We start from the raw sequence: 24462 nt of genomic DNA on the forward strand, positions 1-24462 counted from the left end.
TTCAATACTTCCGTGCAGTGGAAGAGCTCTGATTGTGATGACTGTCAACAGGGAAATATAATTTGATAACTCAGCTACAGGGAGCAAAGTAGCTCTTACAATAAGGAACAATTGTATGTTATTTATTGTCCGTAAATTCAAAGGGGCCAATGCCCCTTTGATTCTTCTGTTGTTTATTTTAGCTTACCTTTGGCTTGTGAAATGGGACCAAGAACAAATGATGTTTGTCAAAAATAAATAGCTGAGTTCTTATTGTAACTATACCATGGTCGGGCTGCAAGCACATTAATCATTTGGAGAGCAGAAGTGCAACCAGGTGTTAAAAAGTGTTACCAATGAATTTATAATGTTGCTAATAAGGAAAACAGGCACTAGAAATATATGTGGTCGACTAAAGAAATTTGGCAGGTCCCCATCGACTCTCACCAATTTTTATTGATGCACCATAGAAAGCATTCTATCTGGATGCCTCGCGGCTTGATATGGCAGCTGCTCTGCCCGGGACTGCAAGAAACTGCAGACAGTTGTGGACACAGCACAGCGCATCACGGAAACCAGCCTGCTCCCCATAGACTCTGTCTAAACTTCTTGCTGCCTCGGTAAAGCAGCCAACATAATCAAAGACTCCACCCACCCTAAACATTCTCTCTTCTCCCCTGTCCCATCAGGCAGAAGATACAAAAGCCTGAAAGCATGTGCCACCAGGCTCAAGGACAGCTATAAGACTATTGAACAGTTCCCTAGTACAATCAGGTGGACTCTGGACCTCACAATCTACCTCGCTATGACCTTGCACCTTATTGTCTACTTGCACTGCATTTTCACTGTAGCTGTTACACTTTATTCTGCATTGTTTTATTGTTTTACCTTGTACTACCCCAATGCACTGTGTAATGAATTGATCTGTATGAACGGTATGCCAGACAACTTTTTCACTGTACCACAGTAGATGTGACAATAATAAGCCAACGTCAATTCCAATCTCTTATTAATTTTAATTTTCTCAACAGCAAATCTGTTGTGATGACACTTGCTGATCTTTCCTTGGGAGTGCTGACTACAAAGTAAGTGGAAAATGGAATAAAATTAACTTCACACTATCAGGTTCAGGAACAGCTACTTTCCTGCAACCATCAGGTTCTTGAACCGACCTGCACAATCTTCATCCTACCTCAGCAACGGAATGTGACATTACCTCTTGCACTATCATGTGTTTTTTCGCACTAATGTCTTGTTTTGCACAGTCTTTTTTTGCACAGTCTTGTATAATTTATGTATAATTTATACTCTGTGTGTTGTCTGAGTCTACTTGCCTGTGATGGTGTTGCAAGCAAGTTTTTCATTGTATCTGTACCTCACCGTACTTGCGTATATGACAATAAACTCAAATTGACTTGTCTTAAAATACATACACAGGTATATAAAATGGCAATAATCCTACTCAAATGTTCAGACGATAGATAATTGCAGATATCAATATAATATTGTATGATGCAAGCAAGAATCATTGACAGCTTTCACCTTGCTGTTAGTTGTCTATGACCTTTGCCTGTGTCATGCAATATTATCCTGATATCCGTGACTATCTAATTGCATTTATCTCCAAGGGAGTCTCACAAAGGTCTGTGAGTCTCTGAATGGGATAGAAGAAATAAAAATCTGGAGAAACGGTACAATCTTGAGACAGATCAGGAGTGCGTGGAAACAAGGTTCTGGAATAGAGTATGGTTCAGATATCAGCAAATATTTTTTCAACATTAAGGGTGATCCAACATGCTATAGAAAGAGTTGTGAGATTAAAACACAATCAAGGAAGATACCAATCCTATAAAAGGAAGCTGGTAGGATTTGTTATCCTGGAAAGATGAAAACAGATATGTTGAAGAGCTTAAATAGTTAAATTGATAATCATATCGCAAAGAAACAGGCCACAGGTCCAATCTGATTTATTAATGCTTCACTTGAGACTTCCCATCATGTTTCACGGAAGCATTATCTGCATATTCTTTGCTGGAAGATTCGAAACTTTGTTCCTCCAAATCTATTCTGCAAACTTATTTTGCTCAATGGAGACATGCTCAAGGGAGACATTGGCCACACCACATTTAAAAGCATACAGTTCTGATTGCATCTTTATGACTATTACTTTTGTGTGCAAGGTTTTATTTGAACTTACCATTTTGCAGTAACATCACAGCCAAATACTCGTCGTGGTAAGTATCCACATACAGGAGGATGCTGGGAGCCTGTGTTGTTCGGAAGCTGAAAGCAGTGTTCTCAGTTGGAGTAGTCTTGTCCATGTAGATGGCAGATAAATGTGCACTGAGATTCTTGGCAATCCCATAAAATTCCTGGAAGTTGTATATTAAGGATGTTCCAACCTTAAACAAGGCAGATACCTCTGTAAAGAAAAAAGATCAGTGTTTACATGACTGCATAGCATCACTGCAGAAAGTCATTGTAGAATTTTAGTCTAATTGAGGTAACTATATCTGTGACAAATTAACAATACAGTGCAAAAGGAATATAACTGACAAGGATCGCAGAATGAGATTTCCATTTTGAACCTCTCTGGGATTATAATAGCCTTGTTACTAGACTGATACTTCAATATATTGACCGACAAACCAGGAGACGTTGAATCAAGGTGTACACTGGAAATTTGAGAGGTTGAATTTGATTTCAAAAACAAATTTGACAACAAAAAGTTGGTATCTGTAAAGGTGACCATGAGACTGAGAGGCTAGTGGAAAAACCCAGCAGATTCACTAAAACACCAGACAGAGAAGGAAATGTGATTCTCCTAACTGAAAGTCAAAACAAAAAGTGCAGAGGCTGGAAATCTGAAATAAAAACAGAAAATTCTAGAAACACACAACAGGTCAGTCAGCATTTGCGTAGAGAGAAACAGTTAATGTTACAGGTCAGACACCCTGATGTTAGCTCTGTTTCTCTTTCTGCAGGATGTTTCCAGGATGTTCTGTTTTTTTTAATTTCATATGTGCTTACCTGGTTTGTCGTAGAGTCATTGAGTCACAGAGAGATACACAATAGAAGCAGGTCTTCAATCCATCAATTCACCTATCATTCTTCAGCTCACCAGCACCTCTACTTCCTCAGGAGACTAAAGAAATTCGGCATTTCCCCTTGGATACTCACCAACTTTTATCAATGCACCATAGAAAGCATCCTATCTGGATACGTCATGGCTTGGTATGACAACTACTCTGTCCAGGACCGCAAGAAACTGCAGAGAGTTGTGGACACAGGTCAGCACATCACAGAAACCAGCCTCCCCTCCATGGATTCTGTCTATTGCTCTCGCTGCCTTGGTGAAGAAGCCGGTATAATCAAAGACCCCACCTACCCGGGTCATTCTCTTTCCTCTCCTCTCCCATCAGCAGAAGATACAGGAGCCTGAGGCCACATACCACCAGGCTCAAGGACAGCTCCTATCCCATGGTGATAAGACCATTGAACGGTTCCCTTATACGATGAGACCTCACAATCTACCTTGTTTGACTTTGCACCTTATTGTCTACCTGCAATGCACTTCCCTGTAGCTGTGACACTTTACTCTGTATTCTGTTATTGTTTTTACCCTATACTACCTCAATGCACTGTGTAATGTATTGATCTGTACGAACGGTATGCAAGACAAGTTTTTCACTGTACCTCGGTACAAGTGACAATAATAAACTAATACCAATTCCACACTGACCATCAATCACCCATTTACAGAAATCACATGGTAATCTCAATTTTTTATTATCCCCACATTAGCGACCTGGGCTCAATTCCCGATGCTGTCGGCAAGGAGTTTGTACGTTCTCCCCATGTGTCTGCATGGGTTTCCTCTGGGTGCTCCAGTTTCCTCCCACATTCCAAAGATGTAAGGGTTAGGAGATGTGGGCATGTTATATTGGCACCGGAAGAATGGCGACACTTGCAGGCTGCCCCCAGCACATTCTCAGTAACGCAAAAAGACACAGTTCACTGTGTGTTTCAATGTACATGTGACAAATAAACATCTTATCTTATCTTATCTTCATCAACTTCCTCCAGATTGTCTGACACACTTACACACAAGGGGCAATATACAGTGGTCAATTAACCTACCAATCCATATGTCTTTGGGACATCTGATTGAGATTTAGATTAATTTATCGTCATACACACCTTCCTTGCTTGCGCGAAGCTCACTGAGTAAACAGTGTACATAAATACAACAATAAATACAGCAATGAGCGCAAAACAACAGAACACTGCAAAAGCTTGCAGTGCAATCTGAACTGGTGCAAAGTGAAATGTGAAAGTAACAATAACAGAATAACCGAAGGAGATAGAATTAAGCATCCGAGAATGTGGCAGCGCCACCAGGAAGGGGGTGTGAAGGAGGTGATTGGTTCAGAAGTCTGATAGCAGTGGGGAAGAAGACGTTCATGAGTCTGGTCATCTGGGCTTTCAAGCTCCTGTATCTTCTCCCAGAAGGTAGAAGAGAGAAAGGGGAATGGCCAGGATGGCAGGCATTCTTGAAGATATAGTTAGTCTTCCTGAAGCAACGCATCGAGAAGATGCACTGGATGGAGAACACTGGAGAACCCGAGAATGCTTGTCAGAGGGAGAATGGCAAACTCCAGACAGACAGCATATGAAGTCGGGATTGAACCCAGGTCTCTGGCATGTGAAGTAGTGAGTCTACCAGCAGCACAAATGTGCAGCCCCTGATTAGGAACCTACACCAACGTGGTTGATTATTAACTGTTCTCCAAATTGTCCTTGCAATTTGCTCTGGAAGGAAGTATCTCCTAAGGGCAATAATAAATGGGCAATAGGGATGCTTGCCAGCCAGTGATGGTCATATCCACAGGTCAGACAACTAAAGTGAACCAAAGGTATGGTACGATATGATTATTTGCTAATGTTGACCTAAATATGCTTTGCCATACATTTCCTGTTAACTAAAGGAGAAAACGTTATTGTTTGTGCAACAGAAGATATTTGTTTTCCCCTGTGTTACATTGAAGGGAAGATTGAATCACTGGTGGTTCAGCCTGTCCCATGTTGGCACCAGCCTTAGCTCAATGCTACAGCTGCAAGGTTGCAAGTTCAATTCCTACTCCAGAGAGTTTGAGTACAAAATCCAGGCTGACAGTAATGCTGGGAGGGTGTTGAGCTGTTTAATATGCTGTCTTGCAATAAAAGTCGTTAAACCAAAGCCCTGTCACCTCCTCAGGAGAATGCAAAGATCCTGTGGGAATATTCAAAGAAAGCAGTGGAATTCTCCTGGTGTCAGCCATTTATCCAGCAACAAATATTTTTTTTACTTTACAATGGCGGTGACATTGAAGTGGTGTATGGGACATCCGAGTGAAAGTTGTGAAGGTTGCTGCATAACTAAGTCATTCTTTTCTTGAGTCTCACAGCAGTAGGTAGCAGAGACATAGTTAAACATATTTAATAATTTTCTAGTGCTTGAGGACTGGTGGATTGCTATTAAAGTACCAATATTTAAGGAGAGGGATAGATCATCGCCCAGAATGAAAGATTGTCATAGAGTCAGTTGACGTAGAAGCAGGCCCTTCGGCCCACCATGTCCATGCTGGCCTTTTTGTCCATCTACACTAATCCCGTTTGCCTGACTGTATCCTTCTATGCCTTGTCTACTTAAGTGTCTGTCTAAATACCTCTGAATGTCAGCTTATTATATAGGTGTCTCAATTTCTGAATGGTCCATGAGCACTACCTCGTTATTCCTCTTTCACATTATTTATTTATTTTGTCACTTACAGTAAGTTTTATGTCCTGCACTGTGCTGCTGTCACAAAACAACAAATTTCACGACATATGTCAGTGATAATAAACTTGATTCTGATTCTGTTTCTGTCAGCTGACTGTCGCTGGTAGTAAAGATCATGGAATCCCACTAAAGAACTGAACACGGAGTAATGGAAAGTTTAATAATGACCCCAAAAGCGAAAATCTTGCTGGACCTGACGGTGGTGCACAAAATTATGAGGGGAAGAGACAGCAGCGGTAAGCCTCCTCTGTTGCTCTGCTGCATACTCCTGTTGTCTCACTTACCATCTTTCCTCTTAGTGGCTCTCCCTCTCTCTCTGTCTCTCTCTTTGTCTCTCTCTTTCTCTCTCTCTCTCTCTCTATCTTTTGCTCTCTCTCATACACACACATGCTCTTTCCATCTTTTTCTCTCTCATACACAGACACTCTCTCCATCTCTCCTTCTCTTCTTTTCCCACCGTCCAGCAAATGAATCTGATGCAGGGTTTCACCCCAAAACGTTGACAATTCTTTTCCCCCTGAAGATGCTGTTTGACCCAACCTCCAGCAGATTGTTTGTTGCTCCCAATTCCAGCATCTGTAGTCTCTTGTGTCTCTGGTGCCTGTCCAATTCTCTTCCAAGAACCTAGATTTATGGTATTTCCACCACCCTTATCAGCTGTGAGAACTGATCATAACATAGAACAGAGAACACAGAACATTACAGCACAGTACAGGCCCTTCGGCCCACAATGTTGTGCCGGCATTTTATCCTGGTCTAATATCTATCTAACCCTTCCCTCTCACGTAACCGTCCATTTCGCTGTCATTTGTGTGGCTATCTAAGAGTCTCTTAAATGTCCCTGATGTATCTGTCCCCATAACCTCTGCCGGCAGTGCGTTCCATGCACCCACCATCCTCTGTGTAAAAACACTTACCTCTGGCATCCTCCTTATACCTTCCTCCAATCACCTTAAAATTATTCCCCCTCGTGTTAGGCTTAAAATAATGCCCCTCATAAGACATGCTCTCCGATCCAGGCAGCATCCTGGTAAACCTCCTCTGCACCCTCTCTAAAGCTTCCACATCCTTCCTAAAATGAGGCAACCAGAACGGAACACAATTCTCCAAGTGTGGTCTAAATAGAGTTCTGTAGATCTGCAACACTACCTCGTGGCTCTTGAACTCAATACCCCGACTAATGGCCAACACACCATACTCCTTCTTAACAACCCTATCGACTTACAAGGCAACCTTGAGGGATCTATGGACGTGGACCCCAAGATCCCTCTGTTACTCCACACTGTTAAGGGTCCTGCCATTAACCTTGTATTCTGCCTTCAAATTCGATCTTCCAAAATGTATCACTTCACACTTTTCTGGGTTGAACTCCATCTGCTACTTCTCAGCCCAGGTCTATCAATGTCCTGATAGCAACCTTCTACACTATCCACAACACCACCAACCTTCGTGTCATCTGCAAACTTGCTAATCCACCCTTCCACATCCTCATCCAAGTCATTTATAAAAATCACAGAGCAGGGGGTCCCAGAACAGATCCCTGCGGAACACTCCTGGTCATCGATCTCCAGGCAGAATACGCTCCATCTACCACCACCCTCTGTCTCCTATGGGTGAGCCAATACTGAATCTCTCAATGTCAACAAAACAAAAGTGATAACTACACTTTAAATATATATAAGAATTATTCCGCGCATACTTACATAACAATTAACCCACTTGCATTAATATCAATTTCCAAAGACGCTGGTTGAAGGGCCTTTACTTCTCTGTGTACTTTGGTCTTACTCAATTGAAAAGATGCACTAAATGTTCAATCAGGATTGCCATCCCATGCTTTTACTGCAATTTGTTTAGTGCTACTGCCATAATTAGGTTGCCCTCAAACAAGCAATTGATTGCAGAATTCAGGTCAAAGTTAACAAAAAATCTGGCAAGCTCAAACAACATCTATGTTGATACTTTAAATGTTCATTAGGCCAAATTTTAATTCTGCATATTTGAATTTTAATGATGCGTAAGTGAAAATTAGCTCATGTTTTTCAATAAATGTGTCACTGTTTAGGTACGGTTATTCATAAGATCTACATAAAAATAAAGTATTCTGTATTCTTAGTATAAAGTGACAAGAGTATTTTGTGGAAGTGATTTTCACTGAGTAAACAACTTCTATTAAAAAAATGTACATGTTACTGGACCTTTGATCCATGAGTTCAAACCTCACATGGACAGCTATAAAATTAAATTTAACAAATGAAATAAATTCTGAAAGTGTAAATGAAGTTACAGATTATCTATATTGAAGACTGTGAAGAAAACTGGAATGTTGTAAAATCATGTGTGGTTTGTCGTTCACAGATGTCTTTCAGGGAAGGCAGTCTGTCATCATTACCTGGTGTGGCAAATCTGCAATTCTAGACACACTAATGTAGTTGACTCTTAACTACCTCCTCATTACAGAGGTAATTAGGAATGGGTAATAAATGCTGACATTGCCAGTGAAACCCACATCAGGTGAATAAACAACTTAATCTCAAATAGTGACGAGACGGAGTACATGAAGAAGATAGAGAGCCTGGTGTCATGGTGTCATGACAACAACCTTCCCCTCAATGTCAACAAAAGAGCTGGCCATTGACTTCAGGAAGCAGGTGCAGCACATGCTCCTGTATGAATCAATGGTGCTGAGGTGGAGATGACTGAAGAGCTTTAAGTTCCTAGGTGTAAACATCAACAACAGCTTGTCCTGGTCCAATGATGTAGACACCATGGCCAAAAAAGCACACCAGTGCCTTTACTTCCTCAGAAGGCTCAGGAAATTCAGCATGTTTCTGTTGACCCTCACCAGTTCTTATAGGTGCACCATTGAAAGCGTCCTATCCAGATGCATTACAGCTTGGTATGGCTACTTCTCTGCCCAAGACTGCAAGAAATTGCAAAGGGTTGTGCACACAGCTCAGTCCATCACGAAAGTCAGCCTCCCCTCCATGGACTCTGTCTACACTTCTCGCTGCCTTGGTGAAGCAGCCAGCAGAATCAAAGACCCCACCCACCCCGGACATTCTCTCTTCTCTCCCCTCCCATTGAGCAGAAGATACAGAAGCTTAAAAACAAGTACCACCAGGTCAAGGACAGCTTATTAAGATGTCATAAGACTCTTGAATGGACCTCTTGTACATTAAAGGTGAACTCTTGACCTCACAATCTACCTCATCATGGCCCTTGCACCGTATTTGTCTACCTGCACTGCACTTTCTCTGTAACTGTAACACTATACTTTGCATTCTGCTTTTGCTTTTCCCTTGTACTACCTCAATATATTTAAATTTTGAAATGATTTATATGGATGCCTTGCAAAACTAAGATTTTCACTGTATGTCAGTACATGTGACAATAATAAATTAATTCCAATTCCAATTACATGTACTAAGTCACCACAGGAACATTATCAACCAACGTTTGGTACTGAGCTGACACCAGGAGGTAATACAACAGGTGCTCAAAATTGTGGTTAAAGGAATAGGTATTAAGAAGCATCTTAAAGAAGAAGAAGGTAAATATGCGAAGCAATTAGTGAAGAAATTCTAAACCTGGGACTCAGGCAGCTGATCAGTGAAGGAATGAAAATTACCAAGGGAGTGCCTCAGCCTTCATCCATGAATGATGTCTTCATCTTGAACCACACACTCTATTAGAAACTGCTCGGGTTGTTTTCCCATGCTGACATCAAAGTTTGGACCTTAAAATATTTTCAGTGTCAAAGCATACACCTGGACTTGCATAGAATTATAAAACTGTACAGCACAGAAATGGGCCCTATTGACCCATCTTGTCCCTGCTGACCATGATGCCTAAATGTACTAATCCCACTTACCTGCATTAGGCCTGTATCTCTCTTCCACTTTCCTATCCAAGCACCTCTCCAAATACCTGTTAAACTTTGCAATTATATCTGTCTCTACCACCTGCCCTATCAGCTTGTTCCAAATAACCACAGCCCTCTCTGTGAAAACCTCAACCCTCAGATCTCTTCTAAATTTCCTTCCTCTCACTTTAATCCTGTGCCCTCTATTTCTAGACTCCCCTGCCCTAGGATAAGATTCTGACTATCTATCTTACCTCTGCCCCTCATAATTCTATAAACCTCTTATCCCTCAGCCTCCTACGTTCCAGTGAGAATAAACTCAAGCCTATCCAATCTCTCCTTATATCTACGGTTCTACCTTACAGGCAACATCCTCATGAATCTCTTCTGCACTTTCTCTATTGCTAGCACATTATCCTGTCGTGAGGCAACCAGATTTGTACACGATACTCCAAGTGCGATCTACCAATGTTTTGTACAATGCAACATGATGTCCCAACTCTTTTACTCAATTCCTTTGGTATACCAAATGCTTTCTTTACTACCCTATCCACCTGTGTCGCCATTTTCAGGGACCTATGAACTTGCACCTCAAGATCTCTCTGCACATCGATGCTCCTAAGGTCCCTGCCAATTACTCTGTGTGTCTTACAAGAATGTGATTTCCAAAGTGCATTCCCTCACACTTGTCTGGACTAAATTTTATCTGTCATTGCTCAGCCTAACTTTCCAACAGATCTATGTCCCACTGTATCCTTAGACAAGCTTCTTCACTGTCTGTGGCTCCTCCGATTTTTGTATCATCTGCAAACTTTCTAATCAGACCACCTACGTTCTCATCTAAGTGGTTGAAATATTACAAACAACAAATTTCCAGCACCGCTTGTTACAGACCTTGCGGTACAATACTTGTTACAGCCTTCCAGTCTTAAAAACACCCATCTACCACTACTCTCAGACTCTCAAGCCCATCTTGGATCCGGTTTACCAACATACCTCAGATCCCTTGTGCCTGAACCTTCTGGACCAGCCTACTATGCGGGACCTTGTCAAAAAACCTTACTAAAGTCCATGTAAACCATGTCCACCATTCTGCCTTCCTCAATTTTCTAAGTTACTTCCTCAAAAAGACTTAATCAGATTTGTGAGATGTGACCACCACTGCATAAAACCATGCTGACTCCCCCTAATCAGTCCCTGCCTTTCCAAGTGAACATAAGTCCTGCCCCTCAGAACCTTCTCCAACAACTTCCTCACCAGTCATGTAAGGCTCACTGGTTGGTAGTTTCCAGGTTTACGTCTACTGCTCTTTTTGAACAAGGGAGAACATTAGCTATCCTCCAGTCTTCTGGCACCTTACCTGGTGTAAATACCTCTGTCAGAGCCCCAGCAATCTTCTTCCTTGCTTCCCTTAGCATTGTGGGATAGATCCCATCAGTTGCTGGGAATTTATCCACCCATTTCTAACGCTTCCTCATTCTGATACAGACATGCTCCAGAATATCAGCGTACACCTCCCTTAACTCTCCAAATTTCACATCCTTCTCCCTGGTGAATATCAATGAGAAGCAGAGCAATAGTGGTCAGGGATTCCATGGTAAGGAGAGTAGACAGGAGCTTCTGTGGCCACAAACAGGACTCCCAGTTAGTGTGTTGCCTCGCAGGTGCAAGGGTCAGGGATGTCTTGGAGCGGCTGCAGGGCATTCTGGAAGGGGAAGGTGAACAGCCAGTTGTCGTGGCGCATGTAGGTACCAACGATATAGGTAAAAAAGTGGGATGAGGCCTTGCAAACCGAGTTTAGGAAGCTAGGCGATTGATTAAAAAGTAGGACCTCAAAGGTAACAATTACAACCTGTGCCACATGCTAGTCAGAGTAGGAATAGCAGCATAGTTAGGATGAACATATGACTTGAGCAGTGGTGCAGGAGGGAGGGTTTCAGATTCCTGGTCATTGGAACTGGTTCTGGGGGAGGTGGGGCCAGTACAAACCAGATGGGCAGGACTGGGATCAATGTCCTAGCGGGATTGTCTGCTCGTGCTGCTGGGGAGGGTTTAAACTAATGTGGCAGGGGGATGGGAATCCATGCGGAAAGACAGAGGGAAGCAAAGCAGAGACCAGAACAAAAGTTAGAAAAGAGAAAAGTAATAGTAGAGTACAGAAAAGTCAAAGGGGAAGCATGATCTATAGGTGGGTACAAGGTGGTGATAGGTAGATGCAGGTAAGAGATAGTGATAGGCAGGTGCGGGGGAGGAGGGGAGAGCAGATCCACCGGGAGATGGGTCAAAGGTAAAGAGTGAGGGAAAAAAAGGGTCTCCTATCCTCCCTTTTTTCCTCTTTTTCCCTTTTTCCTTTTTTTCCTTTCTCTCCTTACCACTAATCACCAACACCACCAAACTTTGTATCATCGGCAGACTTACAAAGCCACCCTTCCACATCCTCATCCAAGTCATTTATAAAAATCACAAAGAGCAGTGGTTCCAGAACAGATCGCTGCGGAACACCACTGGTCACCGACCTTCAGGAAGAATACGCTCCATCTACCACCACCCTCTGTCTTCTATGAGCGAGCCAATTCTGAATCCACATTGCTATTGCACTTGCCTCAACCACTTTCTCTGGCAGCTCATTCCACACACATACCACCCTCTGTGTAAAAAAGTTGCCCCTGTGAAATCTTTCCCCTCTCACCTGAAACCTATACATGATTTCCCAAAAGACTAAGTACATTAACTCTATCTATGCCCCTCATGATTTTATACACCTGTATAAAGTCACTCCTCAGTCTTCTACATTCCAAGGAATAAAGTCCTAGCCTGTCCAACCTCTCCCTATAACTCAGTCCCTCAAGTCCTGGCAGCTTATGGCATGTAATATATCCAGGTTTGCTGACGACACAAAAGTGGGTGCAAATGTGGGTTAAGAGGGGGATGCAGAGAAACTTCAGTGGGACATAGATAAAGCTAAGTGAATAGTCAAAGGATGTACTTGCAATAGAGGGATTGCTACAAAGCTTCATCAGTTGATTCCTGGGATGTTCTGCTTTCCTGAGGGGAGCTATTAGTTGAAATGAGAGGTGAGCTCAATCAAACATACAAAATTCATGCAGTGCTTGACACCACGTGGTCTCAGAACACAGGCTCAGTCATTCAGGACTGAGGTACAAAGAAATAGTTGTGAACCTTTGGAATTCTGATCATCTCTACCCCGAAGCTGCATTGTGTAGCCTTTATACAATGAACAGCAGTTACTTGCCTAGAACAGTCCAACAGCACTTCCCAAACCTACAAAAATCTGCCCACAAGATGGAGATGGAAACACTACCACTTGTAGTACATTCAGTTACTGAATATACTCAGTGACTAAATATACTCAGTCACTGAGTATATTCAAGACAGTGATTGATGGATTTTGGGTTTGGAAGGGAATTATAGGATTTGGGGAGATTGCAGAAAAGCAATGCTGTGGTTTAAAAAAAAATCAGCCATGAATTAATTGAACGGTGCAGCAGGTAAAAGGACTGAATGGCCTTGTCCTACTCCTATTTCTCATGTTTATTTGTCATTAGCTGCTCAGTTGACACCTGGAAGGAATCACCCACAGATGTGCCCGAGTCAACTTCCCAATGGGTACCTGCGGTGCTACTGAGATCTAATGAGCAGAAAGCTGCTATTTTGCAGAAGTCACATTGTTGTGTTGAAGTTATTTTAATTTGTGGTTATAAAACTGCACCTCATTAACACTCTGATATGTTGCATGGAATAATTCTAAGGCTCCTTGAAAAATATTTTGAAACACTTTCTGTTCACTCTGGCTCACGACAGATTTTGTTTTCTGTAAAATGCAAATGAGTTTGAGCAGAGCCACAAGGGAAAGGAAGATTTTTTTAAATGGTTGCAAGTTTGGGTGAAGTTGCATTCAGATTACTAATTATTACCAAGTAGGAAACTTCACACAGACGGTATCGGAGGTTAGGATTGAACCTGGGTCCCTGGAGCTGTGAGGTAACATGGTGGTCAGTAGTTAATGTTGCTTACATCTGCGTGGAGTTTGCATACTCTCCCTGTGTGCCACCCTTGGATGCTCCAGTTACCAAAGGCAAACTGGTAGACTGATTGCCGACTGTAAATTGGTAATTGTTTTATTATTGTCACATGTACCGAGATGCAATGAAAAAACTTTGTTTTGCATGCCGTCCATACAGATCATTTCCAAACATAGATACATTAAGTAGTACAAAGGGGAAAGGAAAAACAGAACGCAAGATATTGTGTTATAGCTGCAGAGAAAGTGTGGTGCAGGTGGACGATAAGGTGTAAAGGCTATGACGAGGTAGATTCCTCAGAAGGCTCAGGAAACTTGGCATGTCCCCTTTGACACTCACCAACTTTTATCGATGCACCACAGAAAGCATCCTATCTGGATGCATCATGGCTTGGTATGGCAACTGCTCTGTCCGGTACTGCAAAAAAACACAGAGAGTTGTGGACACAACTCAGCACATCATGGAAACCAGCCTCCCTTCCATGGACTCTGTCCATACTTCTCACTGCCTCAGTAAAGCTGCCAGCATAATCAAAGACCCCACCCACCTGGGACATTCTCTCTTCTTTCCTCTCCCATTGGGCAGAAAATACAAAAGCCTGAAAGCACGTACCACCAGGATCAAGGACAGTTTCTATCTGGCGGTTATAAGACTATTGAATGGTTCCCTAGTACGGTAAGACGGACTCTTGACCTCACAATCTACGTTGTTATAACCTTGCACCTTATTACCTACCTGCACTGCACTTTCTCTGTAGCTGTGATACTTCGCTCTGCATTCTGCTATTGTTTTACCTTGTACTACCTCAATGAACTGTGCAATGAACTGATCTGTATGAACGGTGTGCAAGACAAGTTTTTCACTGCACCTCGGTACATGTGACAATAATAAACCAATTCCAATTGTGAGTCAAGAGTTCATCTTTATTGTACAAGAAGTCTGTTCAAGATAACAGCGGGATGGAAGCTGTCCTTGAGCCTGATGGTGTGTGTTTTCAAGCCTTTGTATCTTATGTTCTATGTCCAGAGTGGGAGGGATCTTTGTTTATGTTGGCTGCTTTCTCGAGGCAGCGGGAAGTGTAGGCAGATTCCATGGAGGGGAGGCTGGTTTAGTGTAGGTTAATGGTGGAAAGGAATCAATTGAATATGTAAAGGAAAATAAGTACAGAGGTACAGGGAAATAAGGAGAAGGGGAATGGGACTAATGGGATTGCTTCTCTCAAAGCCATTGTGGATCCAATGGGGCAAATGGATTCCTTCTGTGTTGTTATAGGTAGAAGACAAAGTATTTCTTGGCATAACCATCTGGAATCTGGAATGTAGCATCTGGAATAACCATACGGTCTATTTATTACCTTTCACCAGGCATCTGTTTTCAAATAATTACTGAATACCGAGCAGACAACAGTTGTCCAGTGAGAACATCCATGCATTTAAAATCTTTCTATTGAGTAAAGATATAATAAAATCAATCAAGCTTTCCAGCTCATCTCACTCGATTGTTTTTTTAAAGTAAGATACCTGAAGCCAAAAAAGTGTTACCGCATCCCTTAATTCAATTTTAGATGCCTGATTTATGATTTCCCCATAATTGTTTCTTTCAATAAACCTATAATAATGATTCTACCAGCTTTTCAGTCGTGTGATCAAGGGAATAGAGGGAATGATAATTGCTCTTATTCGAAATATGACAAAACAAAAAATTGCATTCCCATTCAAGAATGAAACAAAAAAAAAACACAGTGGTTGCTGACGGAAGATGAGCATAGGAGAGGCAATATTTGGAGGTGATTTTTTTTCCAGGGTAATGAATATAGAATAGAAAATTTATGGCTGAAACTTTCTTTGTGATAATTCCAGCAAAATGTTTGACGTGTTTTAAAAGGAATCCTTTCTATATGAAACTGCTCTGAAAGAACACATCTGTGAAGGAGCACATTCGAAGTGGAAGGATGGAGGCAGGAGAAGGCCAAATGGCCTCTTGAGTCTGATCCACCATTCAATAACATCATGGCTGACCTGATTGTTGAATTCAACTTCATTTTTTTTGTCTGATCTCCTTAATCTGTTTGTCCTGTACTTTCTTGTCTGTACCAGTTCTATCTCACAACAGCTCATCATTAAAATTTTCATTATTTTAAAGTTCCTCCACATCCACACTCCTCCTGATCTTTGTAGATTCAAGGTGGGGGCTGATCCAGCTCTACATCACTGCACGGACTCAGTACTCCTGCCTATTCTTCATTAATGGCTGGGTCTTCAGCTGTGAGGCTCTTGGAAAATCCTCTGCTCACTTCCTTTCACTTCCATCTCTCACCATCAAAAGACATTGATAGAAATCTGATGAATTCTGCCTCCACAGATGCTGCCTGACCTGCTGAGTATCTCCAGCATTTTCTTTTCTTATTTTGATCAGTGCCTACTCTTTGTCCATGGAGAAACAGAGATACAGATTGGCAAGTGCAAGGAGAGGATTACGAACACTGAGATGTGTATTGTTAAATAGCTAATGGATTCAGGTCAGAATGGGAATGAGTTGAAATGTTTGTGATCCCTGACTTCCCAAGTGACAGGGCATGGTGACATTTTTTGTTGCTTGGACTGGACAAAGTAGCAAAATTAGGGGTATCAGATAAGATTAAAAAATAAAAACCATAAACCAAAGTGTATCATTGAGCAAGATGATCTTTGGTGAGATGGCTTTTCATGTCTGCCCTTCTGAGTCGGAGGCAGAACATCTTAAGACCCTTCAGATCAGGTTCCCATTCTCAACACCTGCACTTACCCCTCAGTCAACTTCAATAAAACAGAGCATTTACTTATTAAACATAGCACAGAATGAGCTCATTCAGCCTATCAAGTCCCAACACAATAATCCCATCACTCCTGTTACCCTTCCTCCCCAGTAGACCTGCAGACCACTCTCTCTCTCTCGCATGTTCATCTACACCCCTTTGGTTCTTTTGGCCACTTCACCTTCAATAAGGGCTGATTAACCTACCAGCACAGCTTTAGGACACAAAAGGAAACCAATGCAGCCAGTGGAACCCAAACAAACACAGTAAGAACATCCAAACTTCACACATACAGCACTCAAGGTCAAAAATGAACCTAGGTCTCAGGAGCAGCAATGCAGCAGTACTTAACCGCTGCAATTCCATGCCATCCTTACCAATTCTCCTGTTGTAGTTTCTTTGGCCTCTTTGAAGGGAAATTTATAGCCCATTAGTTTCCCATAAAACTATACCTTTGATGGTCTGTACAGTAATAATTAATAAACAATAATCTGTCCCTATAAACCATCAACTGTTAAATCCAACATGCAATCTAATCTCTCTAAATAGTCGAGAGCATGGAATGGGCATTCAGCCAATAGAACCTATACAGAGTCCAACACTGAGTTTCTATTGTGTTCCAGAAACATGATTTGTAAATATAAACGCCCTAATGGATCACAATCATTGTTCTCTATCTCAGTCAGAGCATGTTTGGTTTCTAATTATCCACTGTTCTTGTTATAAAGCAAAATCACATCCCATCTGCATTTCTTTGCATCAGTTAAGTCCAATGGTCCTGATCTTCCTGTTGTCTAATGGTTATCAGATTGTGAAGAATTCAAAGGAGTATTCATTGAAATTCATCAATGGAACTCACTTCTGGAAGGGGTAGAGAAGACATTACAACTACAATACTTCACATTTAGGGCTAAGCTTCCTCAGCAATAGATTTTGGCAGAACATTTAAGACCAGTGTATTTACACAAATAATTATACCCAAAGGTCCTTTTTTTATGTACCTGTCTTGCAGAATGGTCCATCATATGCAGAAGGAGTGCAGTTGCATGAATATCCATTGTATTTCTCTATACATCTCCCTCCATTATGGCACAGGTTGCCATAGCTGGTGCAGTGTCCGGGACAGCCAGGCCTGACTCCAGGAGTCATTTTGGCTCGCTCTTCAAGGTCAAGGTTCACTCCATTCAACTGCAAAGCCCGAATGCATCCAATGAACCCTTTCTGTCTTGAAGCTGTCCCCCCTGCAATTAAAAAAATAGAAATTAGAATTCTATTTCATTTTCCTTCTCTGTATCCTGAAGATTAAACGAAAACATATATTGGCACGTGAATAGATGGGGAAGATAAGATTTCTTTATTAGCCACATGTACATTGAAACACACAGTGAAATACATCTTTTGTGTAGAGTGTTCAGGGGGCAGCCCTCAAGTGTCGCCACGCTTCCGGCACCAACATAGCATGCCCACAACTTCCTAACCCATACATCTTTGGAATGTGGGAGGAAACCGGACAACCTGGAGGAAACCGGACAACCTGGAGGAAACCCACGCAGACACGGGGAGAACGTACAAACTCCTTACAGACAGCGGCGGGAATTGAACCCAGGTCCCTGGCACTGTAATAGTGTCACGCTAACCGCTACACTACCCGTGCCTGCCCAAAAACATTTCACTTTATAGTTCGTAGAACCAAAGGCTGTGAATAAAAAAAATCATTGACCTTGAAGCAAAATTAAATCAATTCACCCTCCCAAGTCCTTCCCCTTTATCGCATAAAACACAAGAACAACACAGAAACGCAGTTGCTGGCACAATGACCCTTGCTCAGTAAAAGAATTGTCTAAGTAACAAAATGGAAATTGGAATTGAGGGAAGGCTAAGTTCATGAATAGAAGCAAGAGCAAGCCGAGCCTGATCCACTATTCAAAGAAAACATTGGCTTAACTTTCCCACCTTATCCTTATGCTTTCCAGCCCTTTGGAGCTCCAAGATCTCTCAATTTCACAATCAGGATCAGAATCAGGTTTGTTATCACTGATATATGTTGTGAAATTTGTTGTTCTGCGGCAGCAGTACAGTACAAAGACATAAACATCACCATAAGTTACAAAAATAAATAAATAGTGCATAAGAGGAATAAGGAGGTAGTGTTCATGGGTTCATGGACCGTTCAGAAATCTGATGGCAGAGGGGAAGAAGCTGTTCCTGAATTGCTGGGTATGGATCTTCAGGCTCCTGTACCTCCTCCCTGATGATAGTAATGAGAAGCGGGTGTGTCCTGGGTGGTGAGGGTCTTTAATGATAGATGCAGCCTTCTTGAGGCACCGCCTCTTGAAGATGTCCTCAATGCTGGGGAGGGTTATGCTTGATGAACTGGCTGAGCCTACAACCCTCTGCAGCCTCTTTTGATCCTGCGCATTGAAGCTTCCATGCAACCAGTCAGAATGCTCTCCACCGTACATCTGCAGAAATCTGCAAGAGTCTTTGGTGACGTACCAAATCTCCTCAAACTCCTAATGAAGTAGAGTCACTGGTGTGTCTTCTTCATGATTGCATCAATGTGTTGGGCCCAAGATAAATCGTCTGAGATGTCAATGCCCAGGAACTTGAAGCTGCTCACCCTTTCCACCACTGACCCCTCAATGAGGACTGGTGTGTGTTCTCCCGACTTCCCCTTCCTGAAGTCCACAATGAATTCCTTGGTCTTGTTAACATTGAGTGCGAGTTGTTGTTGTGACACCACTCAACCAACCGATCTATCTCACTCCTGTACGCCGCCTCATTGCCATCTAAGATTCTGCCAACAGTAGTGGTGTCATCAGCGAATTTAGAGATGGCATTTGAGCTAGGCTTAGCCACACAGTCATGAGTGTAGAGAGAGTATAGCAGTGGGCTAAGCATGCATCCTTGAGGTGCGTCTGTGTTGACTGTCAGCAAGGAAGAGATGTCACTACCGATCCACACTGACTGTGGTCTCCCGATAAGGAAGTTGAGGATCTAGTTGCAGAGGGAGGTACAGAGGCCCAGGTTTTGAAGCTTGTTGATTCAGTCTTCAATGTTGTGCTTGATTGTCCTCTGGAGTACAGAGTTCCAAAGATTCATAAACACCTGAATGAACTTTTCTGTACGTCAGTCCTAAATGGCCAGATTTTTATCCTGACACTTCCAGTATTAGACTCTCCAGATAGCAAAGCAAAATTGCAACATTTACGGAGACACAAATAGATGCTGCCTGACCTGCTGAGTTCCTCCAGCACTTTGTGTGTATTGATTGTACCAGTTACCCTGTTTGAGGCCTCCAAGTATTTTATGCTCCTTAATAGGTTTTAAATATAGAAGTAGATGAGAGAAACTTTGTAGATTACAATATCTTCCTATATGTGATGGAAGTAGAGGTACAAAAATTTTGTTAATGGACTAGTAACCACACCACTGGATTAATGATCCAACAATGTGAGTTGAAATCTCACTCCATGTGAGTAGACCCACAACTGTTGTCTGGGTAAAGGGTCGACCCAAATTACTGACCGTCCCTCCACAGATACTGCTTGACCTGCAGAGTTCCTCCAGCTTCTTGTTTGTTGCCACAGCTGGCGTGGCTGATTGTTAACTCCCCAGTGAAATGGACTTGCAAGCTTCGATACACTATAAGAGTACTCTCATCAAACAGGATAAAATTCACCACTACCTTCTGAAGCACAGTAGAGATGGGCAATGAACATTAGCCATTCCAGCAACACCCAAACTTGGTGAATGAAAATGAAATAATTTATTCATACAATAGAACAGGGCTGGGTATGTCAGGTCCCAAACCACAGCACTTTTGTTAGCCCGTCAGATATTGTGTCACAGTAGCATAGCAGTTAGCATAACACTATTACAGCACCAGAGACCCAGGTTCAATTCCAGCTGCTGTCTGTAAGAAGTTTGTACGTTCTCCCCGTGTCTGCGTGGGTTACTTCCGGGTGCTCCAGTTTCCTCCCACATTCCAAAGACGTACGGGTTAGGAAGTTGTGGGCATGCCATGTCGGCGCTGGAAGCGTGGCGACACTCACAGGTTGCCCCAGAACACTCTACGTAAAAGATGCATTTCACTGTGTGTTTCAATGTTCGTGTGACTAATAAAGATATCTTATAACGTAAACTACCAGCACAGTGTCAGAAGAATTCTGATTTAAGTGGTGGAATTTCTTTATCTATGTTGCAAATAGAAATGATAACTCTGTTTTCATTTATGCATCTGAAATTATCTACTGGAGTTCAGGACAGTCTTTGAAAATGGATTGATATTCATAAGAGGAGAGGCCCTTCCATGTAGGTTAATAATGGAGAGCTTCAAGTGATAAGCCCAGAGATCAAGGAGAAGTTCTTTTTGCATTAGTTCTGATGACCAATGTGATTAATCAGTATCAATGCCCTTTCATCATTCATTAAATAATGCTGGTCTTTTCGATGTTTTCCACCAGTCTGCGATGCAGTGTATATTAAACTGTCAAGATGTGAAGATGCCAAGTGAGTGGAGCTGCTGTTTCACAGCTCTAGCGACTTGGGTTCAATCCCGACCTCGGGCACTGTCTGTGCTGAGTTTGCACGTTCTCCCTGTGACTGCATGGGTTTCCTCTGGGTGCTCCGGTTTCCTCCCGCATCCCAGAGAGGCCCTGCTTGGTAGGTTATTTGGCCTCTGTAAATTGTCCCTAAGAGTACAGGTGACTGGTCAAATCTAGAGGCATCATTAATGGGAATGTGGAGAGAACAAAATGGGATTAGTATAAAAGAGTTCTTGATGGTCAGTGTGGTCTCAATGGGCTGATGGCCTGTTTCCATGCTGTCGTACTCCATGACCCTGTGACTAAGATGCAAACCCAGATGTACTGCAATCTTCTCAGGAAGAGGTTTCTTTCACTCAGCATCTGCAGTGGCAGGATGGTTTCCATAGGGCACCACACACATTGAGGCCAACCTGCAGCAATGAGACTCCACTGGTTCAATTGTTCCCATTTCAGGATGGAGAGGTTGAATGCCGTTGCATGAACCTTAGTCCTGGCATTTAAACCATTCTATTTTGTAAATTACTCACCTTTATTTTCTACAGTGAGAGTAATAGACAATTATTAACAGTGACATGGTGTCGTGACAACAACCTTTCCTTCAATGTCAGCAAAACAAAAGAGCTGGTCATTGACTTCAGGAAGTGGGATAGTGCACATGCTCCTGTCTACATCAACGGTGCTGAGGTTGAGAGGATTCAGAGCTTCAAATCCCTAGGAGTGAACATCACCAATAGCCTGTTCTGGTCCAACCATATAGATGCCACGGTCAAGAAATCTCACCAGCACCTCTATTTCCTCAGGAGGCTAAAGAAATTTGGCGTGTCCCCATTGAACCTCACCACATTTTATTGATGCACCATAGAAAAACATCCTTTCCAGATGCATCCTAGCTTAGTACGGCAACTGCTCTGCCCATGACTGCAAGAAACTGCAGAGAGTTGTGGACACAGCTCAGCACATCACGGAAACCAGCCTCCCCTCCATAGACTCTGTCTACAGTTCTCGCTGCCTCGCTAAAGTAGCCAACATAATCAAAGATCCCACCCACCCCAGACATTCTCTCTTCTCCCCTCTCCCATTGGGTAGAAGATACAAAAGCCTGAAAGCACGTACCATCAGGCTCAAGGACAGCTTCTATCTCGCTGTTATAAGACTATCGAATAGTCCCTAGTACGATAAGATGGACTCTGGACCTCAGATCTACATTGTTATAACCTTGCACCTTATTGTCCACCTGCACTTTCTCTGTAACTGTATCACTTCATTCTGCGTTCTGTTACTGTTTTACCTTCTACTACCTCAATGCACTGTTGTAATGAACTGATCTGTATGAAAGGTATGCAAGACAAGTTTTTCACTGTACCTTGGTACATGTGACAATAATAAACCAATTTACCAGTTTACTAATTATCGTGCATGCAATAACCTCATAAAATTCACAGGCCATTGAGGGTAAGCTGATTTTTTTTTACGAGGCTAACATTGGAGTAGCACAAGTCATCCAGTGAGCTGAGGCATTTTCCAACGCATGTATAATGTGCTACTGACTTCCATATTATGAACAGTGACCAAATTCATCATTATTTAAACTGCAAATTCTGTGTCACAGTTTAGTCCACACCCCTGCTGTACATTCTTAATAAACAAGAATATGATGCCTGGAAGTTAACAAACAGAAACTGAGAGTTAATGGTTAACATTTTTTACATCATACTGGATAAACAGAGTACTCCCACTAGATGGTGCTTCTCTCCTTTGACTAGAGCTAAACTGCGAAATGGTTCTCTGAAAGAAGACTTTCACTAATAAAAAGGACTTTTCAGAAACTTGCAAAATCCCAAAGACCTATAAAGGCAGTGAAATGAAATGCTCCTTAAGTGCAGTCACAGCTTTAAAAAAGGCAGTACAAAGTCATCCAATAGCAATGAAATAATCTATTTTAGTGATGATGATTTGGACTAAATGCTCTCCAGATCACTGAGGTAATCTTCCCTACACTTAGCATTGTCATGAGATTGTTGATATCTATCCAGGGAAGCAGATAGGACCTCATTTTAACTAAGAACATAGAACAGTACAGCACAGGACAGGCCCTTTGGCCCACGATGTAGTGCCGACTAATAAAACCAATGATTCCAAGTGAATCCAATCTCTCTTCCCCACACATTGACCATATCCCCCCCTTCTCTGCATATCCATGTGCCTATCTAAGAGTCTCTTAAATGCTCCTATGTAATCTGCCTCCACCACCACCCCTGGCAGTACATTCCAGGCCCCCACTACTCTCTGTGTAAAATACTTGCCTCGGGCATCTCCTTTGTACTTTCCCCTCTCACCTTAAATACATACTCTCTAGTACCAGATATTTCAATCCTGGGAAAATGATACTGGCTGTCTACTCTATCTATGCCTCACATAATTTTATAAACTTTGATCAAATCTCCCCTCAGTCTCCACCGTTCTAGAGAAAACAACCCCAGCCTGTCCAACCTCTCTTCGTGGCACATGTCCTCCAAACCTGGCAGCATCCTGGTAAACCTCTTCTTCACCCTCTCTAAAGCCTCCACATCTGTGTAATGAATTGATCCGTACGAACGGTATGCAAGACAAGTTTTTCACTGTACCTTGTTACAAGTGACAATAATAAACCAATACCAGTACCAATACCAGTCCTTCCTATAATGAAGTGATCAGAATTAAATTTAGGATACTCTAAATGTGGTCTAACAAGAGTTTTCTAAAGCTGTAATATAACTTCCTGGTTCTTGAGCTCAATGTCTCAACTAATGAAGGCAAGATTGTCATATGCCTTCTTTACCACTTTATCAACCTGTGAGGCCACTTTTAGGGAGACATGTACCTTGACCCCACGATACCTCTTGTTTCTCAACTCTGTTGAGGATCCTGCCTTCACCAATTTTTATTGATACACCATAGAACGCATCCTATCCAGATGCATCACGGCTTGATATGACAACTGCTCTGCCCAAGATCTCAAGAAACTGCAGAGAGTGATAGACACAGGTCAGCACATCACGGAAACGAGCCTCCCTCCATAGATTCTGTCTGCATTTCTTGTTGCCTCAGTAAAGCAGCCAGCATAATCAAAGAGCCCTCCCACCCTGCACATTCTCGCTTCTTCCCCCTCCGATCGGGCAAAACTTACAAAAGCCTGAAAGCATGTACCATCAGGCTAAAAGACAGCTTCTATCCTGCTGTTATAAGACTATTGAACGGTTCCCCAGTATGATAAGATGGACTCTTGATGTCACAATCTACCTTGTTGTGGCCTTGCTCCTTATTGTCTGCCTGCACTGCACTTTCTCTGTAACCATAACACTTTATCCTGCATTCTGCTATTGCTTTCCCTTGTACTACTGCAATGCACGGTTGTAATGAAATGAGCTGTA

At 42.3% G+C, this 24462-nt stretch overlaps 1 protein-coding gene across 3 annotated transcripts in view; it reads right to left on the reverse strand.

Annotated features, from left to right (window-relative positions):
- Positions 1 to 24462, reverse strand: part of LOC127572752 (contactin-associated protein-like 5) — a 1205714-nt gene that overhangs the window by 172616 nt on the left and 1008636 nt on the right. For all 3 annotated transcript variants that reach the window (XM_052020359.1, XM_052020369.1, XM_052020350.1), the window contains 2 exons: positions 17504 to 17743; positions 2177 to 2401 (listed from right to left, as the gene is read on the reverse strand). In XM_052020359.1, coding sequence (XP_051876319.1) covers positions 2177 to 2401; positions 17504 to 17743 — 465 coding nt within the window. The remainder of the gene's footprint in view (positions 1 to 2176; positions 2402 to 17503; positions 17744 to 24462) is intronic.

This window comes from Pristis pectinata, chromosome 1, assembly GCF_009764475.1.
Source record: "Pristis pectinata isolate sPriPec2 chromosome 1, sPriPec2.1.pri, whole genome shotgun sequence".
In the NCBI taxonomy this organism is placed as follows: domain Eukaryota; kingdom Metazoa; phylum Chordata; class Chondrichthyes; order Rhinopristiformes; family Pristidae; genus Pristis; species Pristis pectinata.